Source organism: Opisthocomus hoazin, chromosome 10, assembly GCF_030867145.1.
Source record: "Opisthocomus hoazin isolate bOpiHoa1 chromosome 10, bOpiHoa1.hap1, whole genome shotgun sequence".
In the NCBI taxonomy this organism is placed as follows: domain Eukaryota; kingdom Metazoa; phylum Chordata; class Aves; order Opisthocomiformes; family Opisthocomidae; genus Opisthocomus; species Opisthocomus hoazin.
This window is the reverse complement of record NC_134423.1, coordinates 15324413-15349718: the sequence shown is the minus strand read 5'-3', so window position 1 is coordinate 15349718 and position 25306 is coordinate 15324413. Positions and strand designations below refer to the sequence as shown.

Below are 25306 nucleotides of genomic sequence, written 5' to 3'. Positions count from 1 at the left end.
GCCCACCTGGAATTGAAGCTGTCAAGGGATGTCAAAAACAACAAGAAGGGCTTCTTCAACTACATCAGCAGCAAAAGGAAGGCTAGGGACAATGTGGGGCCGCTGCTGAATGAGGCGAGTGTCCTGGTGACGGAGGATGCAGAGAAGGCAGAGCTACTGAATGCGTTCTTTGCTTCAGTCTTCAGTGCTAAGACTGGCCCTCAGGAATCCCAGGCCCCGCAGGTAAGAGAAGAAGCCTACAAAGAGGACGACTTTCCATTGGTCGAGGAGGACTGCGTGAGGGATCGCTTAAGCGATCTGGACGTCCACAAATCCATGGGCCCCGATGGAATGCACCCACGAGTGCTGAGGGAGCTGGCGGATGTCATTGCTGAGCCACTCTCCATCATCTTTGAGAGGTCCTGGAGGACAGGAGAGGTGCCCAAGGACTGGAGAAAGGCCAATGTCACTCCAATCTTCAAAAAGGGCAAGAAGGAGGACCCAGGGAACTACAGGCCGGTCAGCCTCACCTCCATCCCGGGAAAGGTGATGGAGCAGCTTATCCTGGAGGCCATCGTCAAACAAGTGGAAGAAAAGAAGGTTATCAGGAGTAGTCAGCATGGATTCACCAAGGAGAAATCATGCCTGACCAATCTAATAGCTTTCTACGATGGCATGACTGGCTGGGTAGACGAAGGGAGAGCCGTGGATGTTGTCTACCTTGACTTCAGCAAGGCTTTCGACACGGTTTCCCATGATATCCTCCTAGGGAAGCTGAGGAAGTGTGGGCTGGATGAGTGGTCGGTGAAGTGGATAGAGAACTGGCTGAATGGCAGAACTCAGAGGGTTGTCATCAGCGGCGCTGAGTCTAGTTGGAGGCTGGTAACAAGTGGTGTCCCCCAGGGGTCAGTACTGGGCCCAGTCTTGTTTAACTTCTTCATCAACGACCTGGATGAAGAGTTAGAGTGTACCCTCAGCAAGTTTGCTGATGGCACCAAACTGGGAGGAGTGGTAGATACACCAGAAGGCTGTGCTGCTATTCAGCGTGACCTGGATAGGCTGGAAAGCTGGGCAGAGAGAAACCTGATGAGGTTCAACAAGGGCAAATGCAGGGTCCTGCACCTGGGGAGGAACAACCTCATGCACCAGTACAGGCTTGGGGTGGACCTGCTGGAGAGCAGCTCTGTGGAGAGGGACCTGGGTGTCCTGGTGGACGACAGGTTAACCATGAGCCAGCAGTGTGCCCTGACTGCCAAGAAAGCCAATGGAATCCTGGGGTGCATGAAGAAGAGTGTGGCCAGCAGGTTGAGGGAGGTTCTCCTTCCCCTCTACATTGCCCTGGTGAGGCCTCATCTGGAGTACTGTGTCCAGTTCTGGGCTCCCTGGTTCAAGAAAGATGAAGAGCTACTGGAGAGAGTCCAGCAGAAGGCTACAAGGATGATGAGGTGAGAGGACTGGAACATCTCCCCTACGAGGAGAGGCTGAGGGAGCTGGGCTTGTTCAGCCTGAAGAAGAGAAGGCTGAGAGGGCACCTAATAAATGCTTACAAATATCTGAAGGGTGGGTGTCAAGAGGATGGGGCCAAGCTCTTTTCAGTGGTGCCCAGTGACAGGACAAGGGGCAATGGGCACAAACTGAAGCACAGGAAGTTCCATCTGAACATGAGGAAGAACTTCTTCCCTCTGAGGGTGACGGAGCACTGGAACAGGCTGCCCAGGGAGGTTGTGGAGTCTCCTTCTCTGGAGATATTCAAGACCCGCCTGGACAAGGTCCTGTGCAGCCTGCTGTAGGTGACCCTGCTTCGGCAGGAGGGTTGGACTAGATGACCCACAGAGGTCCCTTCCAACCCCTTCTATTCTGTGATTCTGTGATTCTGTAATTCTGCGATTCTGTAATTCTGCTAACTCCATGTCTTAATAGATCTGTTGCCTTCACATTTTGTTTGTGTACTAATTCTTGGTGACTCTAAAGCTTTTGGAATTAGTGGTATTAATGCATCTTCCTGAATTCTAGGGATATTTTATCGTTTGTGTGTTGTAGCTAGAAAGGTAAAGAACATAGTATTGTAGTTTTAAAGTGGCATGAAGACGTAATAACCCTTCAGTGTCTGACACTTAATTCTGTGTTTCTTTCAGTGTAAGCTCTTGCCATTGGTCACTGGGTTAACTGCATCTTATACTCTTTCCTAATAGTTTCATACTGCTTCTGCAAGTATGCCATACCAAGCTCTCAGAGCAATCACTCAGTAGCTCACTTTCTGAGGAAAATTTTAATGTGGAAATAGACATACTTAATTTAATGAATAATGGGTAATTAACTGCGTCTACAGTGTTGAATTATGTAGTGTTGGCTCTGCATCATAATCCACAATGACCATTCCTTCAAAGGGTTGCAGATACATTTATCTCTACTGCTCTGGCTTCCAACATGGTGGTGAACTTCACCTCAAAAGTTGTATAACAGCATAACAGGTGTGTCCCATTCTGTCAGTGGAAAGCTTTTTTAGTATTTATCTAAGAAGCTTTAAGTGAAGACATTGGAAATACTTAAATTGCTTTTTATTAGCCTCTTTGTGCCCTCCAAGAGGTAAGGTAGTTGCAAAAGGCTTGCTTAGGACCTGAGTATTTCTTTCTAACTGCATACTCAGCCCAGCTTATGTCATGCCTTGCCCAGGACACTGAGAAGTGAGGCATAAAATAGCAAAACGAGGAAGACAAGCGTGAAAAATTACTTCAGTGTTTGATATGTGACCATGTCACTGGTGGCTGTCACTTCTAAATACAACTTCTATACAGAATGTGAGACTGAGACCCACAGGGAACAGCAGGAACTGTAAGAGCCTGTTGCATGATTTTAACGAAGTGCTGGATCCTTCTCTCTTGTCTTTGCACATGACAGGGGGAAGAGGTTACTTTGGAAATCCAATGGAGGTTTCATCATTCATGAATGATGATATGGAGAAAATACTTTAAAGGTAGATAAACCTGACATAGATTATAAACCTTGTTGTCAGTTCTGATGCTTGGAAGAATATGAAGCTGGCAACTAAAATTTGTAACACAACTTTTGTCCTGTGGTTAATAATGTGGAGATTACAGGGGGTTTATTTGTTTTTCCAAAAAAATGCTTGCAGTAGCTTTCAAAAACTGTTCGGGACCCTTCTTTTCCTGTAGGTCTATGACTAGCGAAAGGCAGCTGGAGAAGAGTTGATACAGTAGGTGTTCCTTCAGCATAGGGGACTCTGTTTTCTTTGAGCTTTCAGAACTTTGTAGGCTTCATAGAACTTTGTAGACTTTGTTAGTTGAGGAAGGATCTTTGAGCAGCAGGTGCTGCATTGGTTCTGCCATGGATTAATGATGGGACAACTGAATGAATAAGGAAGGTGCTTTGACCATGAAGAATTAACTACTACTTGGTGTTGTAGCAGAACTGTAAAGGGGATTTGGTGTTAAGATTATACACAGTTCTGATGACTTTATATGGAACTTATATGTCAGCAAAGGACTGAATTTCATCAGCTTTAACGTCACGCTGTGTATTTTTCATTTCCTGTGAGCCTACCCAAGTCAGTCAACATCAAGATAGAGGATGTTTGCCTTTTGTTACTTTCATGGTTTTTGAAATGGCTGAAGTTTCATATGCAAACTGTACTTGTTAGAAAAAGGTGATGTTTACATTTTTTTGAATCAAACAAATTTTGATATCCATTTGCACACCTGGCTACTCTTTTCTATAAGGCAATCAGGACTTCTTTAAAGATGTCATTTTCCAGGAACATGTCTGTGGTTCATAAAAGAATGTGATATAACCAACAATGTGGATTTACTCCAGGAAAATTTGCAATACAAGGTTAGCAGTTGAAATACTGGCGCATAAAAATAAAAAACAAAACTAATAAATAAAAATAAATCCATTTCCTATTGTTGGTAAAAGTTCCATAAACTGTTCAAATGCATTTGCAGTTAAAGGACTAGAACAAATATGTTAAAAATCATATGTCATATGTTACAAAGCTCAGCGTTTTAACAACTGTCACACACTATCAAGTATATTAAATTTTGCCTATATTAGCAAAAGTAAGTGCATAAAGCTCTTAGGTTACAATGATTAAAAATACAAAAAATAATAAATAATAAAAATAGGTGGTATGTAAATATTGCGCCTGCAACGTATCCATTAGTGCAGATTTTATGCGACATAGTATCAGTGTTTCTCTGCTGTCACATATATTCTGACAATCTGTGGAGACACAGATGTTATCTATTTGCCCGTTATATGGCAGCAGTATGTCTTTTATTCTAGAAGTTTTGACTTTGACACAGGTTTGTCACAGGTGGTTTTTTTTTTATACACACAGTACAGGAGTGTTAAATTGTAAAAATAATTGAAATCCTGTTTTCTTTCAAAATATGCAATGGAAATATAATTTAAACCTTAGATGTATCAATTGGGAATTTTTCTGTCAAGGCTTAGGTTGGTGAAGAGGGAGCTCTTCAAATTCCTGGGTCTTTTTTTATTTGAAAAAGAAAAACCACTGAAAAAAATCCAAACATTTTGGATTTAAGGTTGCCAAAAACGTTCATATCATATGCATTGGTAAATGGTAACATTTTGGGAGAACAGTGAAAGATTGTAAACTATGGGCATGCATACAGAAAAAAGATGCCACAGAACTCCTTACTAATTTCAGATAACTCGGTGTGAGTATGAGTGTTATATGGCAACGTGAACACTGAATATTTAAGGTGGCCACATATTGAGCCCATGTTTATTCTTGGCCTCTTGCTGCTTGTGCCTTTCTGTTTCCCTGCATACTGAGTTCCCTACGTAATGAGATTATCTGCCCACACTGGGCCAGGTTTTTTAAGTTTAAAGGAATAAAATGACAGTTAGACTGATGCAATCAAGTGAATGATTGTTTTGACGTATTTAGGAAAGAGGTGAAAGGAGTACTTAACACAGTGCGTAGTTGATATGGAGGGTGCTGCTGAAACTGTAATTGTTGTTTTAAAAACAAGTAGTTATATATATCCAGAATTTTATTGACCCTTTTTATCCCCCAAGTTGTACAGCCAGGACATCATGATACATGATATTCACAAATACTTCTCCTGTTTAAGATACCGATATCTTCATCAAAAGGGATTTAAATTGTTTTAAGACTACTTTTGACTATAAAAATACTTTTTTCACATCTTGTTAATAGTGCTCGTTCATAAACCCCATTAAATTTTCAAAGTATGTGATAAAAATGGGAGATACATGCATGATTCTGAAATGGCTGGAGGAAAATAGGTGATAGTCTAGTTTTCATTGAAGTTTCTCTCATAGTGTGAGACTCAGGATATTGTCAGATTAAAGAATACTCTACTTTCTTCTTTAAAATGTATAAAACATTACCATCCATGTAATCGCATGACAGGCTGAAAGTTCTTGAATGTGTAAATGCCTTTTTTCCCCCTTGTTTGCCCCTTGCAGTGAATAATAATAATAGGCTGTTTGGTTTTTTCCCAGATAACCTTTTTCATGCTGCTGTCTGCAGTGTGCGTAATGCTGAACTTGGCTGGTTCCATTCTTTCTTGTCAGAATGCTCAGCTGGTAAAGTCCCTGGAAGGATGTCAGTTGGTGAGTAATGAAAAACAAGTCTCTTACAAAGGGCAATGGATTTTATTTTCCATTTGTTTGGGTTCTATACATATATTCCTTTAATTTTCAGAACAGTATGCTCTTAGTAGAGCCATCTATAGGCATTACAACATGAAAAATCGTGTTGGAAAACGTTTGAGAGTTAAAGTGCTAATGTATTTACAGTGTTTTGTCACCTCGAAAAGTAAATTGCAGTATTAGAAAGACTTGGTTCTTAGTGATGCTTAAACAGAATAGGTGGAATACAGGCCACATCAAAGCAATGCTGTGGCTACCATTTGATGTCACCAGTATCACGATTTCATCCAGTAGCTCCTTATACAGCCAGTATATATCACTGTACTGATAGTAATGTTTTAGTATGTGTATGTTAATATTTTATTTGCCAACCTAAATGAGGTCAGTTTTTTTAATTTCCAAAGCAGATGCATGGTATTTGTGTTAAATATAAAATACGGTATAATAAAAATTACCGTGATGTGACATGCTCTAAATTATGAAAAGGTGCAGTATACCTAAAATATTTATGTTTTTATCTCAGGAAAATAGACATATTCATTGAACTCTAACATATTTTCTGACTTCAACTTACAAAGATGTGTACAGAACTAAATTCATCTCTGAAATCTCTGATTTAAAGTAAATAACAAAACATTCCCCCCCCCCCCCGCTTCAGGAAAGAAATGACATTAAATTGTAAGATGACAAATGGACTGCAGAATGTTTATGGATATGCATCTGTGCTCTTTTTAGTATAATCTGGCTGTCACTAGACCACATCAGGCTTTTTAAACTGTATGAGCATGTGTTCATAGGATTCATTAAGTATTAGGAATATGTGCACGTATGCACTGCATGATATCGATTGAATGATAAAGAGAAAAGATATTTTTCTCTCTAATACCAACAGAAGACCACACAAAATGCTTGTGCACTGCTTCTGTTCAGCCAGTTCCAAGGTTTTTGTCCAGTAAAACCCTGCAGGCTTCCATTTGCACAGAGTATATTTAATAAAACTAAGTAAAAACAATATAAAATGTTTCAGCAAATACTGCAAAAGGCCCATGAAAAATACAGATGAGGAAACCACTTGGGTGTGACCTGTCACATGCCTTCACCTTGTTTGGTCAGCTTTCAAGGCTGTGTTTTGTTTTCCGTCCTGTGTTTTGTCACCCGTCCTGTTTCAGAGGGGTGTGTCTGCAGCTCCATCAGTTAGGGAGTCTGGAAAAGCTCAGGTAATTCTGCTAAGCTTTCTATACTGCTTGTGATCTCCAGGTGTGATTGGGGTAAAGGCTGTATAGAACCAGATGGATGGAGCCAGATAGCTGACTCGTGGAAAGCCAGCAGTGACCCAAAGAGAGGAAGAGAGGCTTTTCCCTGTAAAATATTTGATCTGGGAAACTCTTGATAAAGTTCCTGGCTCTCATTTTGGTGGAGAGTTGGAGTAGTGCTGCAGAGTGGGAGAAACCAACTGGTGGAACCTGGAGCTGTTAGAAGATTCATGCTGTATTTTGGAGTGCTATGGCAAAATAGCTTTTTTGTTGTGGAGTTTGTTGGGTTTTTTAATGAAAAAAAAGTAGCGTCATAGGTATATTTTGTGAAAGGTCTTTGAAGTGAGTCCTACTAATTTGTTCTGAGATCTTTGCTTTGATATTAAGACTATTTAGGAGTTACTTTGAGGGACTGTGTTTATATCAGAACTTCCTATGAAGACTTACAAAAATGGCTTCGTATCTGCATGGAAGAAAGAATAAATAGTCTCTCAAAATGAATGCTTCCCTAACTATATGATGCAACTATATAACTATATTATGTGACCTATCTGCTCTAAATTTCAAACACTGTCTTTTGACCTGGAGCGTCATTGTAATTAATATTTTAGGCTAGTGTCCAGACATCAAACTAGCTCTACTGGTTGATACATTGTGTTCCATACTCTCAAGCAATGACATCTTGCACATCTCTCATGTAGGACAGTATCAAGCCCTAAAGAAAAAGAGGAAGGAACACTGGAATTTGGGACACATTAATTTACCTCTTCCTTTCTCAATATCTCATTGTTTGATTTGTTGGTAAAATCCCCTACAATTTCTGTACTGTTGGATATGTAATTTCAGAACCAACATGTTCTTAACTACTTACTGTTTTTGACATTTGATTGATATAGTAATAAATGAAAAGAATGTGTGTGCATGTATATCTTGGTGAGGGGAGCCATTGGTACTTGTGTGTGCAGTCTTTCACCTCTGACTCAGTAGTAACCAGTGTCATTACTGACAGAGTTTTGACAGATGTCCAGCAAGCTGTGTGAACAGAACTTAAACAGCAAATCCTGTCCCAGATGGAGAGGAATGCATGTAGCAAGAACAGTGCCACTGATGCCATTGCAGCTTACTGCATGCATGGGTCTTGCTTCGTGTGTATGTCTGCTTTTCCAGTTCCTTTCAGGCCGCCATTAGCAAACAGGGCTACTCGGCAAAGCCTACTGAAAAGTCCCTACGCCTACAATTCAGTTGCTTACTCAAGCTACTGAAAACGGTGATTAAGTGTGTGCTTGTTGGAGTCTATGTTTGAAATTGTTGACAGTGTTTACCATTTAATAATACCACCTAGCCATATGTGATCTCTGTTCTGGGATGTATTGTGATAATGTGTTTGTGTTAGGATTCCTCATGAGCCTTTGCACCAAGCAGAAGGGAGCATTTTAAATTCTCCTAATACGAGCTATAATAGAGGTGTAGGACAAAAGGAAGAAATTAAAGTTAATGAGGATGAACAAAATGGCATTGTAGGGATGGAAAGTTGAAATAAGTAAAATTCTGCTTAATTAGCACATTCAGAGACAAAGAAAGCACTGGCTCCAGCCAGGGGTTAGATGTTCACTATCAAGAAAAAGACCTAAGTCAACAGAAAGTCTTTTCAGTCTTTTAAATGTTCGCTTCAGTGACCTCTCTTCTGGTTATAAATCCCATATCTCTTCTTCAATTTGGCTCAGAATCACCATCTCTAGTAGGAAAACTACTGCTGCAGAAGTAACTGGTGATGCAGTTGTGCAGCTGAATTCTCAGATCACTGATGAAAATTAAAAGGAATAAATTCGTTTCGGATAAGGTGAAATGTAGAAGGAAAAAAAAGGTTGGTTCAGGAAGAATTGCTTTTCCTCTTTTTTTTTCCTTCAGCTTTTTGAAAAAAATGTTCAGTTGTTTGGGTTGTTTTCCACTTGGAAGTGTAATGTTCCAGAATATCCTAAGTTCAGTGATTTTCATGGGACAACATTTGATTTGAAGTTTAAAATAGCCTTGGGTTCTTTCACTGCATATTTTCCCCCTGCTTCCCTCAGTCTTGCCTTCTCTAGTCTTGTTCCAGTCAACAGTGAGGGACAGGCATGGTACCAAACAAAGGCTTTCAGTGGGCAGCAGAAGGTTCCTAGGCTTTGCCCTTGGGCAGGTGTCTGAGGGTTCAGAGGTTTGGTGGGTGGCCACATAGGAGGGAACTTCTGAGGAGGTGCCTTCCCCATTTGTTCTCTTGTGGCAGAATTCAAAGGAAACCTTTGCTTGTTTCTCGAGGTGGATGGAAGATTGTCACCTGAAAACAGTGTTTTGCACTTTTTCCAAAGCCAGGGTAGTTGGCTAGTAAATTAAAAGGCTAACAGTTACATTTCATTTGTACTTTCCTGAGCTTTTTGTTCCTGCTACAAATGGAACGTGCAAATTTTCCTCTGGACTAGTGAAACGCTGAGCTGACAAAAGAAGATAAATGTTCAAACTGCTAGTTTCAATTTTCAGAGCATAATGAAATACTAAGTAGCTTTGCACAGTGTATTGTACTAGATGAGGGCAATTTAAGGTCATTGTGACCGTTTATCATATCATAATTGTTTCCAAAAAATTGCAGTTGCTTTTGCCCAGACCTTACTTTTTAGATTTTCTTACTCAAAAACGCATTCAGTCAGGTTGGGACTTGCATATGGATACCTTTTATTGCCATGTTGAAGTGCTCATATGGATGAAATTCTGGAGTTCTGTGCTTGTAGACCACCTACGGGGAGAGATGTGCTGTAGTGAACAACACTGCTTTGTGATTAAGCGCAAGATTTGACTCAGAATTTGGTAAATTATTATGGTGAACATATTTAATTATTTTATTACCGGTTTTCACTCAAAAAGGAAAAATACCAGTTTCTTAGCAGCTTGTTCTAAGCTTATATTTTATGTTAATTCCTTATATGGCTCACTTTAGTGTTGTAGATCTGTGCAGTCCTGCAGTATGTGACTGGATGTACATAATCAGAGAGCTCTAAATCCTTTGATTGCCTGCTACGATATGAATTTATTTTACAGCAATGGACCTCTAGGAGTCAAAATCCAGCTTCTGTAGACATGGAATTTGAGATGTAGTTAATATTCCATGTAACTGTACCAGACAAAAATATATTCCTATGTTTCCAAGTACAGTACAAAAATCAAATTCAAAATAAATTCTGTTTTACTTGTAGTGTTTCTGTTGAACTTATTAATGCTGAATGTATGGCTTTAAAAGTGATAATAGTATCTATCGTATTGTGGAGTTTAAATTCAGAAGTGCTTCACCTGTAGAGTAGTTGAAGAAAAAGAATGAGACAAAAGGGGCTTATTTTGCTTTAAACACTGGGAATTTATTGTAGATTCTATAATATACATTTTTATGTGAATATAAAAAATTTGCTCACCATATGTTAACATTTTGAATGTGTAATTTGTGAATTTAGTATTTGTGCTCTTTATCCTGCAACTTAGCAATATACAACACTGATGAACAAAAAATACCAGTAGCTTTAATGGCTTGTTATGAAAATTTAATTGGATTTTTTTTCCCCATGATTGGCTGTAGATCTTGCAGCCAAAAGCTCAAGATACTGCTGTAAGTCAGTGAGAGCAGGATGTATACAGAGCAGTTAAACACTCAAGCTGTGCATTAATCTGTGTATGAGAGACAACATTTCTGTCTTATGAATTTCTTTTTCAAAAAATTAATCTCTAAAAATTATGCTTAACGTGTGGGTAGAGCAATTTATATATTTTAATTTATATTCTATTACTGCACAAGATAGAATTTTGTTAGTGATGTTTCATTTTTTTAGTCGGTTTTTGTCTTTACTGGGTGTACCAGACTTACTGTTAAGTCGCTTACTCATTTCAAAATAAATGCTCTAGTTTTAATCAAATTTTCAGCTGCTTATTATTCAGAAAAGTAGTGATAGTGTCTTTCTCTATAGAGAGAGATTACTTGTGAATTATTTTTAGTGGTACAGCTGAAAGTGGCCTGTGGTTATAGTAGCATGTAAAGGAAGGCTCCTTTTTCACCGAGTTATGTTTAGCTGGAATAGGCAAAGCAAGCAAAAGCAAAGCAAGCGCAGGTTCATGGAAGAGGTGAATGGCATAGCCTGGTTCCAGAGCTGCGCTTTCGTTGTATTCCATTTTGTGCTGTAGCTACGTTCAATTCTGTGCATATTGAAAAATAAATTTTAAAATTCCAGGAAAATGGATGTGCTTTGTTGTTGTCGTTGTTCTTATTCACCTGTCAGCTTTTTCTCTTGATATTCCCTGCCACTCAACTTTATTCCTTACTGGGTCCTCCTGCTCTTTCTCCTTGCATAATCTGCTATAATTGACTAAATTCCTTCCAATAAATATCCCAATGAGGCTTTCTTGCATTTCAATGCCTTGTTTTCAACTTCTGACCTTTTAAATTTTATTTTGAAATTTTTGTCCTGCTGTTTTTATATTCCCTATAAAATACCCTGAAGTTTGATTTAGAAGAAAAAGCAAAGTCTACTACTACTTGTACCGGAAGTTTTAGATTTCTAATAGGGTAGAATGCATAATAACACTGTTACTTCATCCCTAACTTACCCTTTTTGGTGAGAATGTGTGTATACTCTGCAGTAGTTTCTTCTTTGTTAAGACACCTTTAATACCTAGACAGAATTTGATGAATTCATACAGATTAGAAAAGTCTGGTCTGGACACATTTTTGTTACTGTATTGTAACATAGGGGGCTTTGTGTGTTTGTGTGCGTACATGCTTTTAATAAGCCCGAAGTTTTCTGTGTTCTTTGTTTTTGGAGGATCCTTTACTTTTTTGATACTCTGTTACATAAAAGTCAGATTTTAATAGGTTTTATCACTTTTGAAGTAACAGTACTGCTTTTTGGCAAGACGAGATAAATTTAAAAGATAATTTATGCATGTAGGCAGCTCAGGCTGATGTTTGAAATCTTAAATATGGTTTGGATGAGGGTGTACTGTGTAACTGTCATAAACATGAAAGTACACAATCTATACAGTGATTACTGACTGTGCTTACTACCATGAGTAAGAATCACAAAGTGGAAAGCAAATATATACAGGATGGTGGGGAGTATGTGTAGGGGATGAAGTGAATGATGCTTTATTCTTGAGCTCTGCCAACTGAAAACAGATTTAAACATAGCAGAGACAGGAGAAAGAACGGAGTTTTGGAGGCACTGCTGATGTGATTGTGCGGGAGGCTGGCAAACACCAGCCCTGCAGCTGGAAGGTGTAATCCCAGCTCCTTCTGCCTGCGCTGGTGTAGCTCCACTGTTTGTGCTGCTGTCTGTATTTATGAAACCACAAGGTGAAGGGCAATTGAGGTCTGATCTGGGCTAAAGACAAACCACTCCCACGCAAAAAAAGAAATGTTTACGTCACAGGATAGCTGTAGGAACTCTTGATCCTGTCTGCACCAGTGTGAGACAGAGCAGGGCAGGAAGGAGCATCCTGGAGCGGGAGGGCTCCAAGCTGCTTTCAGCTGCTGTATTGTTGAAAGCACGAAGGCAGTGACCTGCTCAGCCTTTTGTGCTGCTCCCCACTACAGAAACACAAGCTAGCAAAGGTGTCACTTCACAGGCATTTGAAGGAAAAGGTGCACAATAGGGCAGATTGTTAAAAGCTCTCAAAAAATGTATGTCTAAGATTAAAACAGTTTTGTTTTGCAGTCAGGTTGCAAATCTTAGGTGGTTTTGAATATGCTGGGATTTTTAAGATGTCCCTATGTTTTGCACGAAGTTTCACATAAACAATTATCTTCTAACTATTGTTAAGAGTTGAATTAAAGGGAGAATTACTGGGCATTACAAAGTTATGGAACACCTTTCAGAATGAATTTAGAATCTCTCATAGACAGGGAATCTTGACCAAGAAAGTATTGCACTTTTCAGTCTCATTTCTGTGACACCTGTTCATTACAGGAGATAAAAGTAGACTTGGGATCTGTATTTCGTATTAGAAATGTCAAATACATCCCATCAGGAGTCAGTGACTATCTTTCATTGAACAGGGGCAGCATGAATCAGAGAAGAAATGATGGTGCAGTACATAGCTTTGTCTGAAGTCCATTATCCTCCTGACAGAAACTTGGAACAGCTGAAGACTGTATTGATCTGCTGCGTGCGTGGTGCTGGTAGAGCAGCTGTGCTGTAGCATTCTGGCCACTGAATTGGACACGGCTCTAAATCCAAAGAGAAAGTTTCAAACTTCCTCTGTGGCATTTATAAAACAGTTGACACCATTTATAACACTCCCAGAGAGGTTTAGGAGCAAGACCTTCCCCATGGTATTTAGCGCTTTATATTTTGCCTTGATTTGAAGAGCTTAAACCACGTTCGGTTTTGCTCAGATCTTTCACTTTTTTAAAAGAGAGTATTAAAAGATGACAAGAACTGAAAGAAACCACTGTCTGAAATTGTTAAAGCAGCTTTGTGAATTATATTGTGTGCCAATTGGTAATAAACAACACGACTGTTACAAAGGTGCTGGAACTATTTATTTTTTTAAATTTGTTTTACAGTGTCTATGACTTAGGGTATGACCAGTCTCTGTGAGTTGGCATAGATAATTATTTCCAGTGCTGCCTTTGGGTATATGGGAAATGGTATAATTTACATACCCAGATTTTTTTAAAGCCTTTTTACAAATTATACTGGCAGGAGGGCAGTCTAGGGTCTCAGGAATTGAAGCCCACTGAGACAGTATCCTGTCCTGAGCACACCTTCATCACTGTATGTGGCAAGCATTCATTCATCTGTATTTCATCTGGCAAAGTTTATTATTTTTTTTTTTAATGGACTCTTATTTCTGCTTTTCCAGCTGCTGTTCTTGTCACTAGCATGGAAGCAGAGAGTACTAGATAAGCCTGACAGGAGTGACACTAAAAAACATATATATTTAAATATGTAGCTATTAAGATTATATGAACAATTTAAACATTCTTCAAGGTCTTAAGCAGTGAGAAATATTTGGTTGAAATTATTCTGCATATAAGGCTGCGCGAGGGGTTTTTTGTTTTTTGGGTGGTTTTTTTAAAGTGTAAGTAACATGATATTCAGATCTCTCACCCCTCAGCCACTGTGCTTCCATCTTTACTTGGAGGAATACAGGACTGATTGATTATGTGTGAATGGGACATTGAATCTTTTATTCTTTACATGAGAAGCCATGGAAGTTTCTCCTCAGTGTCATTCTTACTGCTAATTATTGGAGTATGGAAACCTGGGATCTGGTATTTTTAGACTGATATTTCAAGGAACTGCTGTGTGCTGCTAATTACTTTTCTCAGTAGTAACCCGGATTGAATTGCAGATAGTGACCTGAAGAAGTAAGGTATTGTATCCCATTATTAGACCTTTAAATAACCTGCAGAAATGGGACTAGAGAAAGCATAGAAATACCCAATTGAGAAAATCTAAAGCAATGACAGTTCATATTAACAGGCTAGAGAAAAAAGTGTGCGAAGTTAAATTTTGGCTTAAAAAAGTCTTTATTGAAGGAAACAAAAAAGTAAACTTTGCTGTGAGATTCAGTTTTAGGTTTTTTTGTTTGTTTGTTTTAACAAAGAAGTCAGAATCAGTGTAATGCATATTTTCATTGAGCTGAACACAATTATTTTAATGTCACTTATAGATATCTTAACTTTAGCTTACTTTTTGAGAATGATCAGGGTTCAGTATTCTTAGCAAGGCATGCTTTAATGCAGGTCTTTGAAGAATAGAATGCATAATGCTTTTTAAAATGTAAAGCCATTGAACACTTACTGTATTCAAGACAAACTGAAAATAGGAAAATAGGAAGCAAACCTTTTCCAAAGTAAAAATATGTATGAGATGACATGTGCCTCGTACTTCCTCCACTTTTTCTTCATGCAATGTTCTCTTTTCTCGAGTATGTTTCATGGTTTCTTTGTAATTATTTTCCCATGTATGTGTAAGTTAAATTTGTGATCATGAGTGCTTCATGTATTTTCTGACTTTTTTCTATTATTTTTTCGCTTTCCCAGTTGGGTATGAGTTTTTTCAGTTCAGTTACTCTGGTTTCATCTGTCTCTGTAAAGCAAATTTTTATTTTATGAAGAGACATAAAATGTAGCACTCTTCTTTGGTATTGTCTCCTCTTTCTGTATTTCATCTGGTTTCATGGCTTACATTAACCAATGGAAGACATTCTCCTCCAGGGGATTCTGCGTACCGATTTTCATTTTGCATTTAGTAGTCATTACTGTCACAGTAAGTGTAAATATAATTTTGGGGAAGTGTATTTCTGTTGATTTATACTTTCTCTGACCTTTTTTCTTTCCTTCACAGATTAAATTTGACAGTGATGGTGTCTGTGTTTGCTGTGAAATGCAGCATCAGACATCAGGCTGCAGTAACTTGGGAGAAACGCTGAAACTGAACCCTCTGCAGGAGTGTAATGTTGTGAGGCTGACCCTAAAGGTGCGTTATGAGAGGAGTTAACAGTTTATTTCAGTTTTAAGTAGTGAGTACTTAGCAAGACAAAAGTGTGTGATGTGATAACTGTAAATGTAACAAATGTAACATGTAGGGGATGTTATCACTTCAGGTGGTCAGAAACAAGTCTTGGTTTTTTGTGAATATTGGGATGGTTGCAAGACAAGGGACTACAGGCTGCAGGATAATCTGAAGACCCCGCCTATGAGAGACGCCAAACAAACTGTGCAACGGACATTACCATATATTAATGAGTTCTCAGAAAAACCATTACTATGATAAGCATTTTTTGCAAATGTAATTAATATGTATGTTAACATAGCATAAATACCTAGTAACTGTGTCTCTTCGGTGCACACGTTTGGAGGAGAGATCCCCCGTGTGCCCGGCGCCACAATAAAGAATACCTGCTTCATAGTCTGCCGACTATTGAGTCTTCAATTCCGGCTTTTCACGGCATCAGATGAAAGGGGGACTAGCTAGTGTTCTCTGTGTTTCTACACTCTTACATGTAAAAAAAATGTGAATTATCTTCAGCCAACAGAATTTAGTGCTGCTATGCATCAAAATGGTTTTATGTTACATACTCAATAACTGTATTTGTATAGGTAACTATTTTGTTAGAGGTTATTTAAGAAACAGAAGTTATAGTTGGTTATGACTGATGCTGGAAGATATAAGAACAGGTATCTTTCATGTTACTGCTCAAGACAGCTAAAGTCAAAGGTGATTGTTGACATTGTTCAATAATGTTGCAAAGAAACAAAGTATTAGCAGAATGATGAAGCTTTTCATGATGTAAAGCTAACACAAAGTATTAGCAGTATTTCAGATGGAAGTTACTTTGGGAGAAAATAGTAAGTATTCTTTCAGAATAATGCTGGAAACATGCTTATAGACTGCTCTGCAATATTATAAGAAGATTAAATCCTGTAGCATTTTGTGTTACAACTGCCCAGTGAAAAAAATTGACAGCAAATATTAAGAATATTTTATGAGTCAGTTATATCCCAGTGTAATTGCCCACATCATTGCTTCACTTTATTGTCACCAAACTAGCAAGACATGGTGTTGTATTGGTTTGGAAAACAGTAAGGAACCATGAAAGAATTGGTCAGAAAAACGAACCCCTAGCCTGAGACACAGATATTGATTCATATTAGGTTTAATTTAATGATCAACAGAACTAACTCTGCATCTGTGGCTTTCAATCTCAAAATATTTATTTTAATATAGTTAACGGAATATAATGGAGTAGTGAAATTCGATGTGATAAGGATCTTGGGCATTTAGACTATAGTGTGAGGCCTGAAAATGCTAAGTTACTTTGATATTTGAAGCTGTATTTTAAAATTCAGAACAAGAAGAAATCCTGCAAAAGGTATATAATAAATATCTAAATGTTCTTGTTAAGAAAAACGAAAAAAGAAAAACAACTACTAAGGACCAGGAATAAATTAAAACAATTTGATATGACCCCAAAATGAAGTAAGAACTCTTCCTCAGGTTTTAATGAGGATGATAGAGGAGACTACAGGAGCAAAAACCTACTGAGTAGCTAGAATTCAGGAAGTGGAAAGGAAGCATAATGCTGAATTCATGACTGTATTCAGTGTGAGGTTTCAGTGACCTGTTACGAGAGGATAATGAAGGAAAGTAATTCTTAGAAGGATGTTCTTCGAAGTATGAGAGATGCAAAAACATGAACCTGTAGCACAGAAAAAGCTGACTTGCTGATCCTGTAAATATAGAGATTGAGGGAGCATATGGTTGCTTGCTGTAAGTATGCCAGTAGAGTAAACTTTAATGAGAGAGAAAAGAACTGTTTATCTTTTAGGACATTGTCAACATATGAAGTAAGTAGAAGTGACATATGCTGGAAGTCAGGGTAAGGTTTCTAACCAATACAGCAATAAGAATAGAAGCACAAAATATAATTTTTCTTAAAATACAACTCAGTCATTTATAAAAGGAATTGATGCATATCTGCTTGCACTAGCAGAGGTCTGTTTTAAACACAGGAGTTCTTATGAGTGTAATCTGAGTGCAGCTTTAATTAAGTATGTTCAGAATTTTTCATTTAAGAGAAGGTAATTAAGAAAATAACTTTTTTCAGAAATTTTCTTAAATCTTTTTCAGTTTTAATTCTACATTTGCTTTCTACTTGGCTTTGACAGCTCTGCATTCCTGACTAAATTTAAGAACAGCATTCTACTAAGCCCATGAGAAAAAGAGACTACAGCTCATTAGGTAAACAATGGACAGTGATAAGGCTCACCTTCTTTAATTGCAATTAACAACTACAATGTGATTTTAAGAGAACAGACATTTTAGTACCAAAAGCTCAGTTGAGTTCATTGTCTGGGGAGTCAGAGGGAGAGAACATGTAGAGTACCATTATACACCTTGACTATAACATTATGTAGGTTTCATGATCCTCTTCTTTATTGAGGGTGGAGTAAAATCTGGTGTTTCCACTAAGTCATCTGTGTGGTTTTGGTGGTAGCAACTGCGGGAGCTGCATTGTGAACAGAACCGTTGCACACGTATTGCCTGTCTGATCTTGTTCCCAGTCAGTCAAACAGGACAAGGAAAAATAACAGTGGCTGCCAGTCTTGTATATGCTAAACTGTGCCGGGGTCATGCCTTGCACGATATTGAGTGGGGCTTTTTTATAGTTGCTTTGAAAAATTTCTAGAAGTTTTTTTTATTTATTTTTGGCATCTCTGCTCAGAAGCATCTCTTTATGTTCCTTTGTAAATCAGTGTCTGTTTCTGCCTTTGAAACTCTGTATGAACTATCTAGATATTTTAGTGGGGACACAAGAATTACCACTGCAATATCTATGGTCGCACATACATACATATATAGATATGAGTATGGATTGCAATAGCTGAGTATGTGATCTGTGAGATAAGTGCTAATTCCTGTGATTATCCGAATAGTGAAATTTGAGCACAAAATTATATGTTACAGTAAAATGGACAAAAATACTCTGCTGTTTCACTGTTGTAAGGGTTGGGGACTCAACCCATTTGAAGCACAGTGAATTCGTGTGCTGAGAGTTTTGTTTGTCAGGCATTCTGCTTGTAGTCTTTTCTGCACATCTCCAGAAAAAAAAATAGCACAGTTGCATGAAGTGACAAACTACCATTAAGATCTGCAGGGACTGAATTCTGATCCATCTGCCCTGTTTTACAATGGAGAGATTTCCTGGTTACTGTTTTCTACCAGAAGATGCATTTTCTACAGTTTCCTGCATTAAAAGCTCCTGAACTGCCCTTGAAAATAAGGTTCCTTGCTTTCCTCTGGATTCTGTGCTGCTAAAGAATGTTGGTGTCTCAGTATCTTGATTTTAACAATAACCACACTTCTAGAATAACTCTGTCCTATGTTAGGAAGTTACTTGACTTAATTCAAGCCAAATGAAGGTAAAAGCAAATCCTACCTATTTAGAAAACTAGTAAAAAGAGTTAGAAAGGTTTATTAAGAGTCAGATGTACAGACACGAGATGATGACTACGGATGTGATGGACGGAGGGTGCAGTTTCACTAGCATCAACTTAATCTGGTTTTCCACAGAGCTGCCACCAGAAGGGGCTGTCTGTTCTGTATCCGGCTGTCGCCTGCCAATGAGTTTGCTGGTTTGGATTTAGCAGTCATGTCATCACGGAATGAATCTCTTCCATGGACTGGTCTGGTCCAAAACCCCACAGCATCTGCACTGAGCTTTTAGTGAAAACAATCTGCCACTGAGGTCTACGTTTCTTCTGTCGCACAGATCCACCTTTGGGATAACTGAAATTCCAAATCTTGACCTGCTAGGTAGAGTGCAGTGAAGTGCTGTAGCCAAGATGCCAAAAAGAGCACCTGGTTGCCCGTTCTTTCCAAGTCATCTCTTTCAGCAGCGAAGTTCCTTCTTAGATTGATTTCAGCTGGTGTGAAACTAGGCTTGGTGTTAGCCCTTTTATATGCTGAACTTCATATCCCACACAGGCAATGTCGGTAAATCATGTAAATCAAGGTGAATACTTCAAAGATAAATGTTTTCAAGGCTAACGTGTGTACTTCACTATGCGCTCTTGCTAATTGACTGTTAGGTCCAGTTTCGTGAATGTGAATGACAATGGCTTCAGGTGAACTCTGGCTTGAGGAGATTTTGTGTTTATAATCAAAGACATATGATGGTTTTACAAATGTAGGAGGGGATACTGTTACACAAGGAAATTTGCCTTTGGACATTCCTTGTAATATTTAATGATTTTTGAAAAATCAATTTTATGGGGTGAATATCAGAAATCATTTGTTCTCTGCTACTTAAATCTTATATGGACTTACTTTTGTCTTATGAACTTCATTGAAGAGGAAAAGGTAACATGATTCTTACAGTGAAAAGATAACTTTTTTACTTACAGTAAAATTTGTAAAAGAAAAATATGAGCTGAAGGGTGAAGCTATGGCAAAATGTTTTATTGATGTATAGACTGCATAACCTTACAATTAATGGATTCTTACAGAACTTGGTATTTTAAAATCTTAGAAGGACAAACATATGAAATCTCTTGGGTAAACCATAGAAGGCTCATTATTTAAGTATCTGAAAAACAGTCACTTGGGAATAATTTTTTTGCCAGAACCAGTAGATCTTGTGCAAATAACACTTTGTAACTTTATCTTGTGCTTGGAAGGAATTCAGTATTTTTTCACTTTCTGAGAGGGTCTTCAGTTGAGCTCATTTTGCTCTTACCTTCTGTCCAAACAAGACAGGAGTGTTTCTAATGGATAAAGTAGAATTTTATGGCCAAAGATGCCAGGGTTTGTAGACTACTAAGGGAACTGTGAAACAGGGCAGGAGCATAAACCCGTTACGAGTAGGCTTGAAGTAATTAAAGAGCCGGAGCTCCACTGGAAAAGTTCTTAGAGGCTTACAAATTGCCGCCAGTCAGTTTAGCCAAGGTGTTGTCAGCAGTGTGTTACTTTCTCGACTGTCTCTCAGTCATCTCATACGGCTGTGCAAGGTGGGTTTTATTCAGGTAAAAACAGAAAAAATATAGGAGGGTAAGTCTCTTTTATACATACACACACTTATGTATGGAAACAAACACACAGAACTAGTTATAAAATCGTATCATCTCTGGATTACATTGCTGATTATACTTCAGGCAACATCCTAAATCTTTTCCAAGATGAGACCAGTACAAATGAGATGCTTTTTTTTAGCAGTCTGACCTCTGAGTGAGCATCAAATGGTGACATAGTAGTCTGCACTGAATATGTTGGTTTGTAGATGAAATGTTAAGGAACTGAGTTAATTAAAGTATGGGGACTGAGTTTTCCTGTCAGCTTTCATCTGTGGAATTTATTCCTTCTTTCTGAACTCAGAATATCCTGAACTTATTAAAGACACATATGCAGCAAAGCTTATCTTCTTGAGATTGTGTTTTGAGAGGATGAAGATAGGTATTTAGAAGATTGAATTATTTTGTAATTTATTATTACTGACAGATATTTGCATGTAAGAGGAGAATGTTATGCTGCTTTTGTTCAGTAATGATCCAGTAGGGTATTTTTAATTACTTTAACAGCTTACACAGCCCAGAATACCTGCAGTCATGTATGCTAATTTATAAATTTGCTATTTAAATAATTGCTTACTACTTCACTTAAAGTGCTTCTGTAGAATGGCTTTATGACTCTACTGGCTAGGGGAAAAGCTGATCCCCCCCTCTGTTTTCAGCATAGATATTTGGTTTGGAGCTGCTAAAATTAAAGTGCACTATAAATAGTAAATGTATTTTCAGATTATCCAATTCATTAGTTTGTAAGCTAGGCATCATTATTAGAGATTTATGTAACTTGGGGTTCTTGCAGTCTTTTGTGTGAATCTTTCCTTTCCTCTCCTTTGAATCCAAATTGATTGTTACTGAGTTTCCTGATGACCAAGCCTACCCATATGCTTGATTTTTTTTTTCCGTTCAGAACAACATGCTTTCACTTGCAAAACAGAGGAGGATGACTTCTAACATGTTCTTTAGGGTTATGAGAACAGACTTTCCTCAGATTCACTGTATGACCAAATGAAAAATATGTAATTTTGCTGAATGACTTACCTAAAAGACTTCATAATCTGCTTAAAATTGGATAAAGCTCAGTGTAGAATAAGTATCTTGCTAGAAGATTTTTAAATGCTGGAGTTGTTTCATGTTCCTTAACAGCTGACTGAAAATACTCTCTATGCTCAGAGTGTATTTACCATACTAGATACCATCAAAAATAGTTCAGTGTGGGCTTCATAGTCTGAGTAGTTGAGCTACAAGTATTCAGAAGTTCTAAGTAACAGTCGTATAACAGATATAGTCTGCTCACAGTTTTCCTTCCTCGTGAATCTTTTTTGTTTGTTGCTTATGCAATGAATGAATATGGTTGTGAATGTCTCTCATGCTGAAAAGCTGCTTCGTTGACTGGAATCTGTTTATTACATACTTGTCCAGTTATTTTATGGAACCTTAGTCTTTCAGGAGTCCCTAACTAACATATATTCAGTACTAAATTTAGTGTAGACAACTGGGCTAATGAGATACGCACTTGCATCCAAGCAGAGAAGACCTTTTTGAGTTTATTTATCTTAAGCAGCAGCTATGCACTGCTTCCTTAAAAATATAGTAAATACTTTAGACCCATGTAAAATAGTGTGCTATATTGTACCTTCATACCTTTTATTTTATGAAGCATTGGCCATTTCTCTATTTACAGTTCAATGTGCATTTGAGATAGGTATGGTTCAGAATTGATTCTTTGTAACCAAAGACATTCTTCCTAGTATTAGAGCAGCTATTTTCCCTAGTGTTTTTCAGACATATCCAGTTAGAACAACTGAAGTTATAATTTGAGTTACAAGGATCGTTGTCCTTGAATTTGCGAATAAAAGAAGCACACAGACACTAATTTCGTGGGTGAAAAAGCTTTACTGATGATTATCTCTTTTCAGTTTATAGTAGTATAAGAAATGAAGCACTGTAACTGAAGTCAATCAAGGAGAAAAGAAACCATCTTCACAGAATTGCAGAAGTGAAGCTGGTTTTAGCCCTTGATCAGTGTGGATGTTTAAATCCATGTGTTCAGGGCAGCTGATTACAGAGTGTTCTTTGTACACATCAGCAAGCTTATTTTACTTCTTTTATTGTATATTGACTAAGCTTTCAAAAGTGCAAAGGACTTAAGAGCCTCAAAGACTATAAACCTTTTGTTTCCACAGGAAAACAATCTACTGAGCCAGCAAAATGTGATTGTGTTGTAAAGATAGTTCAATATTGTTGCACAGGTTAGAACTCTTAAGAAGTACTGGGTTTCTGCTATGTAACTGATCTTTTTGATGATATGAACATAAGTAACCCATTTCACAAAAAATAAGATGTGTTGTAAATGTTGTCAATAAATGTGGAGACAGAGAAGTGGGGACAAGAAGCATTAATCTGTACTTTGTTTCCTTCTAGAGCAAAACAAGTTTAAATACAGTTTGTCAATTCTGTGTAAACAGCAGAACTGGATGATTTTCTATATCATATTTGACAGAAAGAATGAGTATTTTGTGGTAATAGCCCTTCATCTGTGTGGTGTATGTCTGTATTGAATGTTAAATTCCCTGGTTTGGTATTCATGCGTATAACTTCATTGACAGTACAGTTCATTGCTATGATATGAAGAGGCAAGGGAGTCATTAAATGTTTACAAAATTCTGCATTTGAGTTGAATTGTGAAGATGTCCAGAGATTCTTGTTTTATTTTGACTTACTTGATTTTTAATCTGTATTTAGTGGGTATGTAGAAGGAATTAGGGAGCTCCTGCAATAGTTTAGTAAAAGGAGACAGATTAAACAAGGCTGCCAGTGTTTTTTCCCCAAACAACAATTATCCTGAAACATATAATTTTATTTGGCTTATACTGAAGTCCTTTGCTGTGATTGCTATAACTTGGCTTCGTTTCAAGCCCTTACAAATCAGTAGTTTATGGTAGGTGGTTACATATCAAAGGGAAGTTTCAGAGAAACTTTCTGGCTTTTGACTCGGTGTTTTATGCATTTGATGAATAAAGTATGTACGAAGAAGATGAAACCTTCTCATTCCAAAGGTTACTGTGTCTTACTGCTTTTTCATAGCTATGAGTTTGGAGATACTGTATATATGCAAGTAAAGTTCTTTAGGAATTCACCTTATTGGCTGGTTTCATATGCAGGCTGCTGTCAGTCATGTAGTATGGCCCTTCCAGACCTAAAATTACATTGAGTTTTTGCTGTTAATGTTGATGTATGTACTATTACATGTATTACAGCTGGATTACAGCTGTGGTTGACTAATACAGCTTTTCTACAGCTGGTTCTGGAAGGCAACCAATAGTAGAGAGAAATTCAGTTGTAACTTGATTTTCTGAGATGAAGGAACTTTATGGATACGGCTCACTCAGAGCAAGTTGGTAGTCTTTAAATTTTGCTTTATATTTTCTCTGATAGGACATACAAATTATGTTTTGAAGGTGAAGTTTCAGAACGGTGAGTACACTTGCAGTGAGTGTTCTTTGGTTATAACGGACCCAGGTCTGCCACCTCTCCCGTCACTAATAGGGGGCTCACGCCATTGTCATTTTTCATTTTAGATTCTATCTCATGCCAGAGATTTTCTTTGCTTCTGCCAGGTAATTGCATGGGCTAACAGCTGTTCTAAATTGCTTTGTTAAATGTTTGTTTCTATAGCTGAGTTATCAAAGTAATAAATCAATCACCAATTTTTTTCCTTATTCCAGTTTAATCCCATGTGACTGCCTTATCACCTAGAATTTTGATAAAAACAAAGAAAATTAGTTTTTAGGACAAACTACTTTTTCAGTATATTACTGTATGTGTTTTTTATGTGATGTTCTCACTAAATTTTATCCTAAATTATAATTTTAGGAATGCAAAATATAAAAAAAATTTCAATTAAACATTCACATTTAGAAAAATACTCAGATTTTGTAATACAGCTCCTACTTTAGTGTGTTTCATAGGCTTTTGGGCATAGTCTCAGATTTGGCGAATGTGCATTTTTATGTAGTCACTTTTCAGACAAATGGTGCCCTTGAAAATGTGGGTTGTGTCTTCCTAAGACTCTGCACAAAAAGAAAAGGATGAGATGTAGCTGAGTGTGATTTGCTTTTATTTCATTTTTTGCAATTTATCTTAAATATTACCTGCTGGTAATCTTCATTTTGATAAAATTTGAGAGACAGTCACTTTCACCAGTATCTCTTCCCTTGCCTTCAGTCACTCACCGATCAAAAAAAAAATCACTGCCACTTTACTTAGCTCAGCAGTCATTTGCAAACTGGTGATGGAGGGGCGTATGGGAAAGAGGTAAAGATGTGGGAATAGAGTTTCAAGGGCTGAGTATGCCTGAATGTGGTTGAAGGGAAGGGGAACGCTCAGCAACCTGAGGCACTGAAGTTCCATAGCTGTTTTTCATGTTGTGTGAGCTCACTGGCATAAAAGTGGTGAGGATCTTAGGATATTTGGGAATACAGTTCAGGTTTTGAAGGGTCTGGCAGATACCTTCTTTTCACAATGAATTTTGTATGTAGAAGCCTATGAAATAAGCAGGATATCTGTATGTTTTCTGTAGGAGAGGAGCTTTATTTAGACAGTCTTCCTATGCTTAGTCAAACTTCAGCTCCTTTCTGGAGCAAGGCTTGTCAGAGGGTGGCTGTTCCTTTCTGTTCTTTCCCTAGCACAGCCAGGAGCTGCTAAAACTACAGTTGATAGAAACTAATGTGTAGAATGGAAATACTGAAATACTGGTTCTGGCTCTAAAATGAGAGAATTATTTCCTATTCAGTTGCTTGATAAACAGTGGATATATGTACTGACA

General features: G+C 37.9%; 1 protein-coding gene across 8 annotated transcripts in view; it reads left to right on the top strand.

Annotated features, from left to right (window-relative positions):
• Window positions 1-25306, top strand: part of ENTREP2 (endosomal transmembrane epsin interactor 2) — a 168630-nt gene that overhangs the window by 104538 nt on the left and 38786 nt on the right. For 7 of the 8 annotated variants that reach the window (XM_075431688.1, XM_075431690.1, XM_075431687.1 and 4 more), the window contains 2 exons: window positions 5494-5604; window positions 15263-15394. The exons of the other annotated variant lie outside the window; for it this stretch is intronic. In XM_075431688.1, the coding sequence (XP_075287803.1) occupies window positions 5494-5604; window positions 15263-15394 (243 nt within the window). The remainder of the gene's footprint in view (window positions 1-5493; window positions 5605-15262; window positions 15395-25306) is intronic. 8 annotated transcript variants of the gene reach the window in all.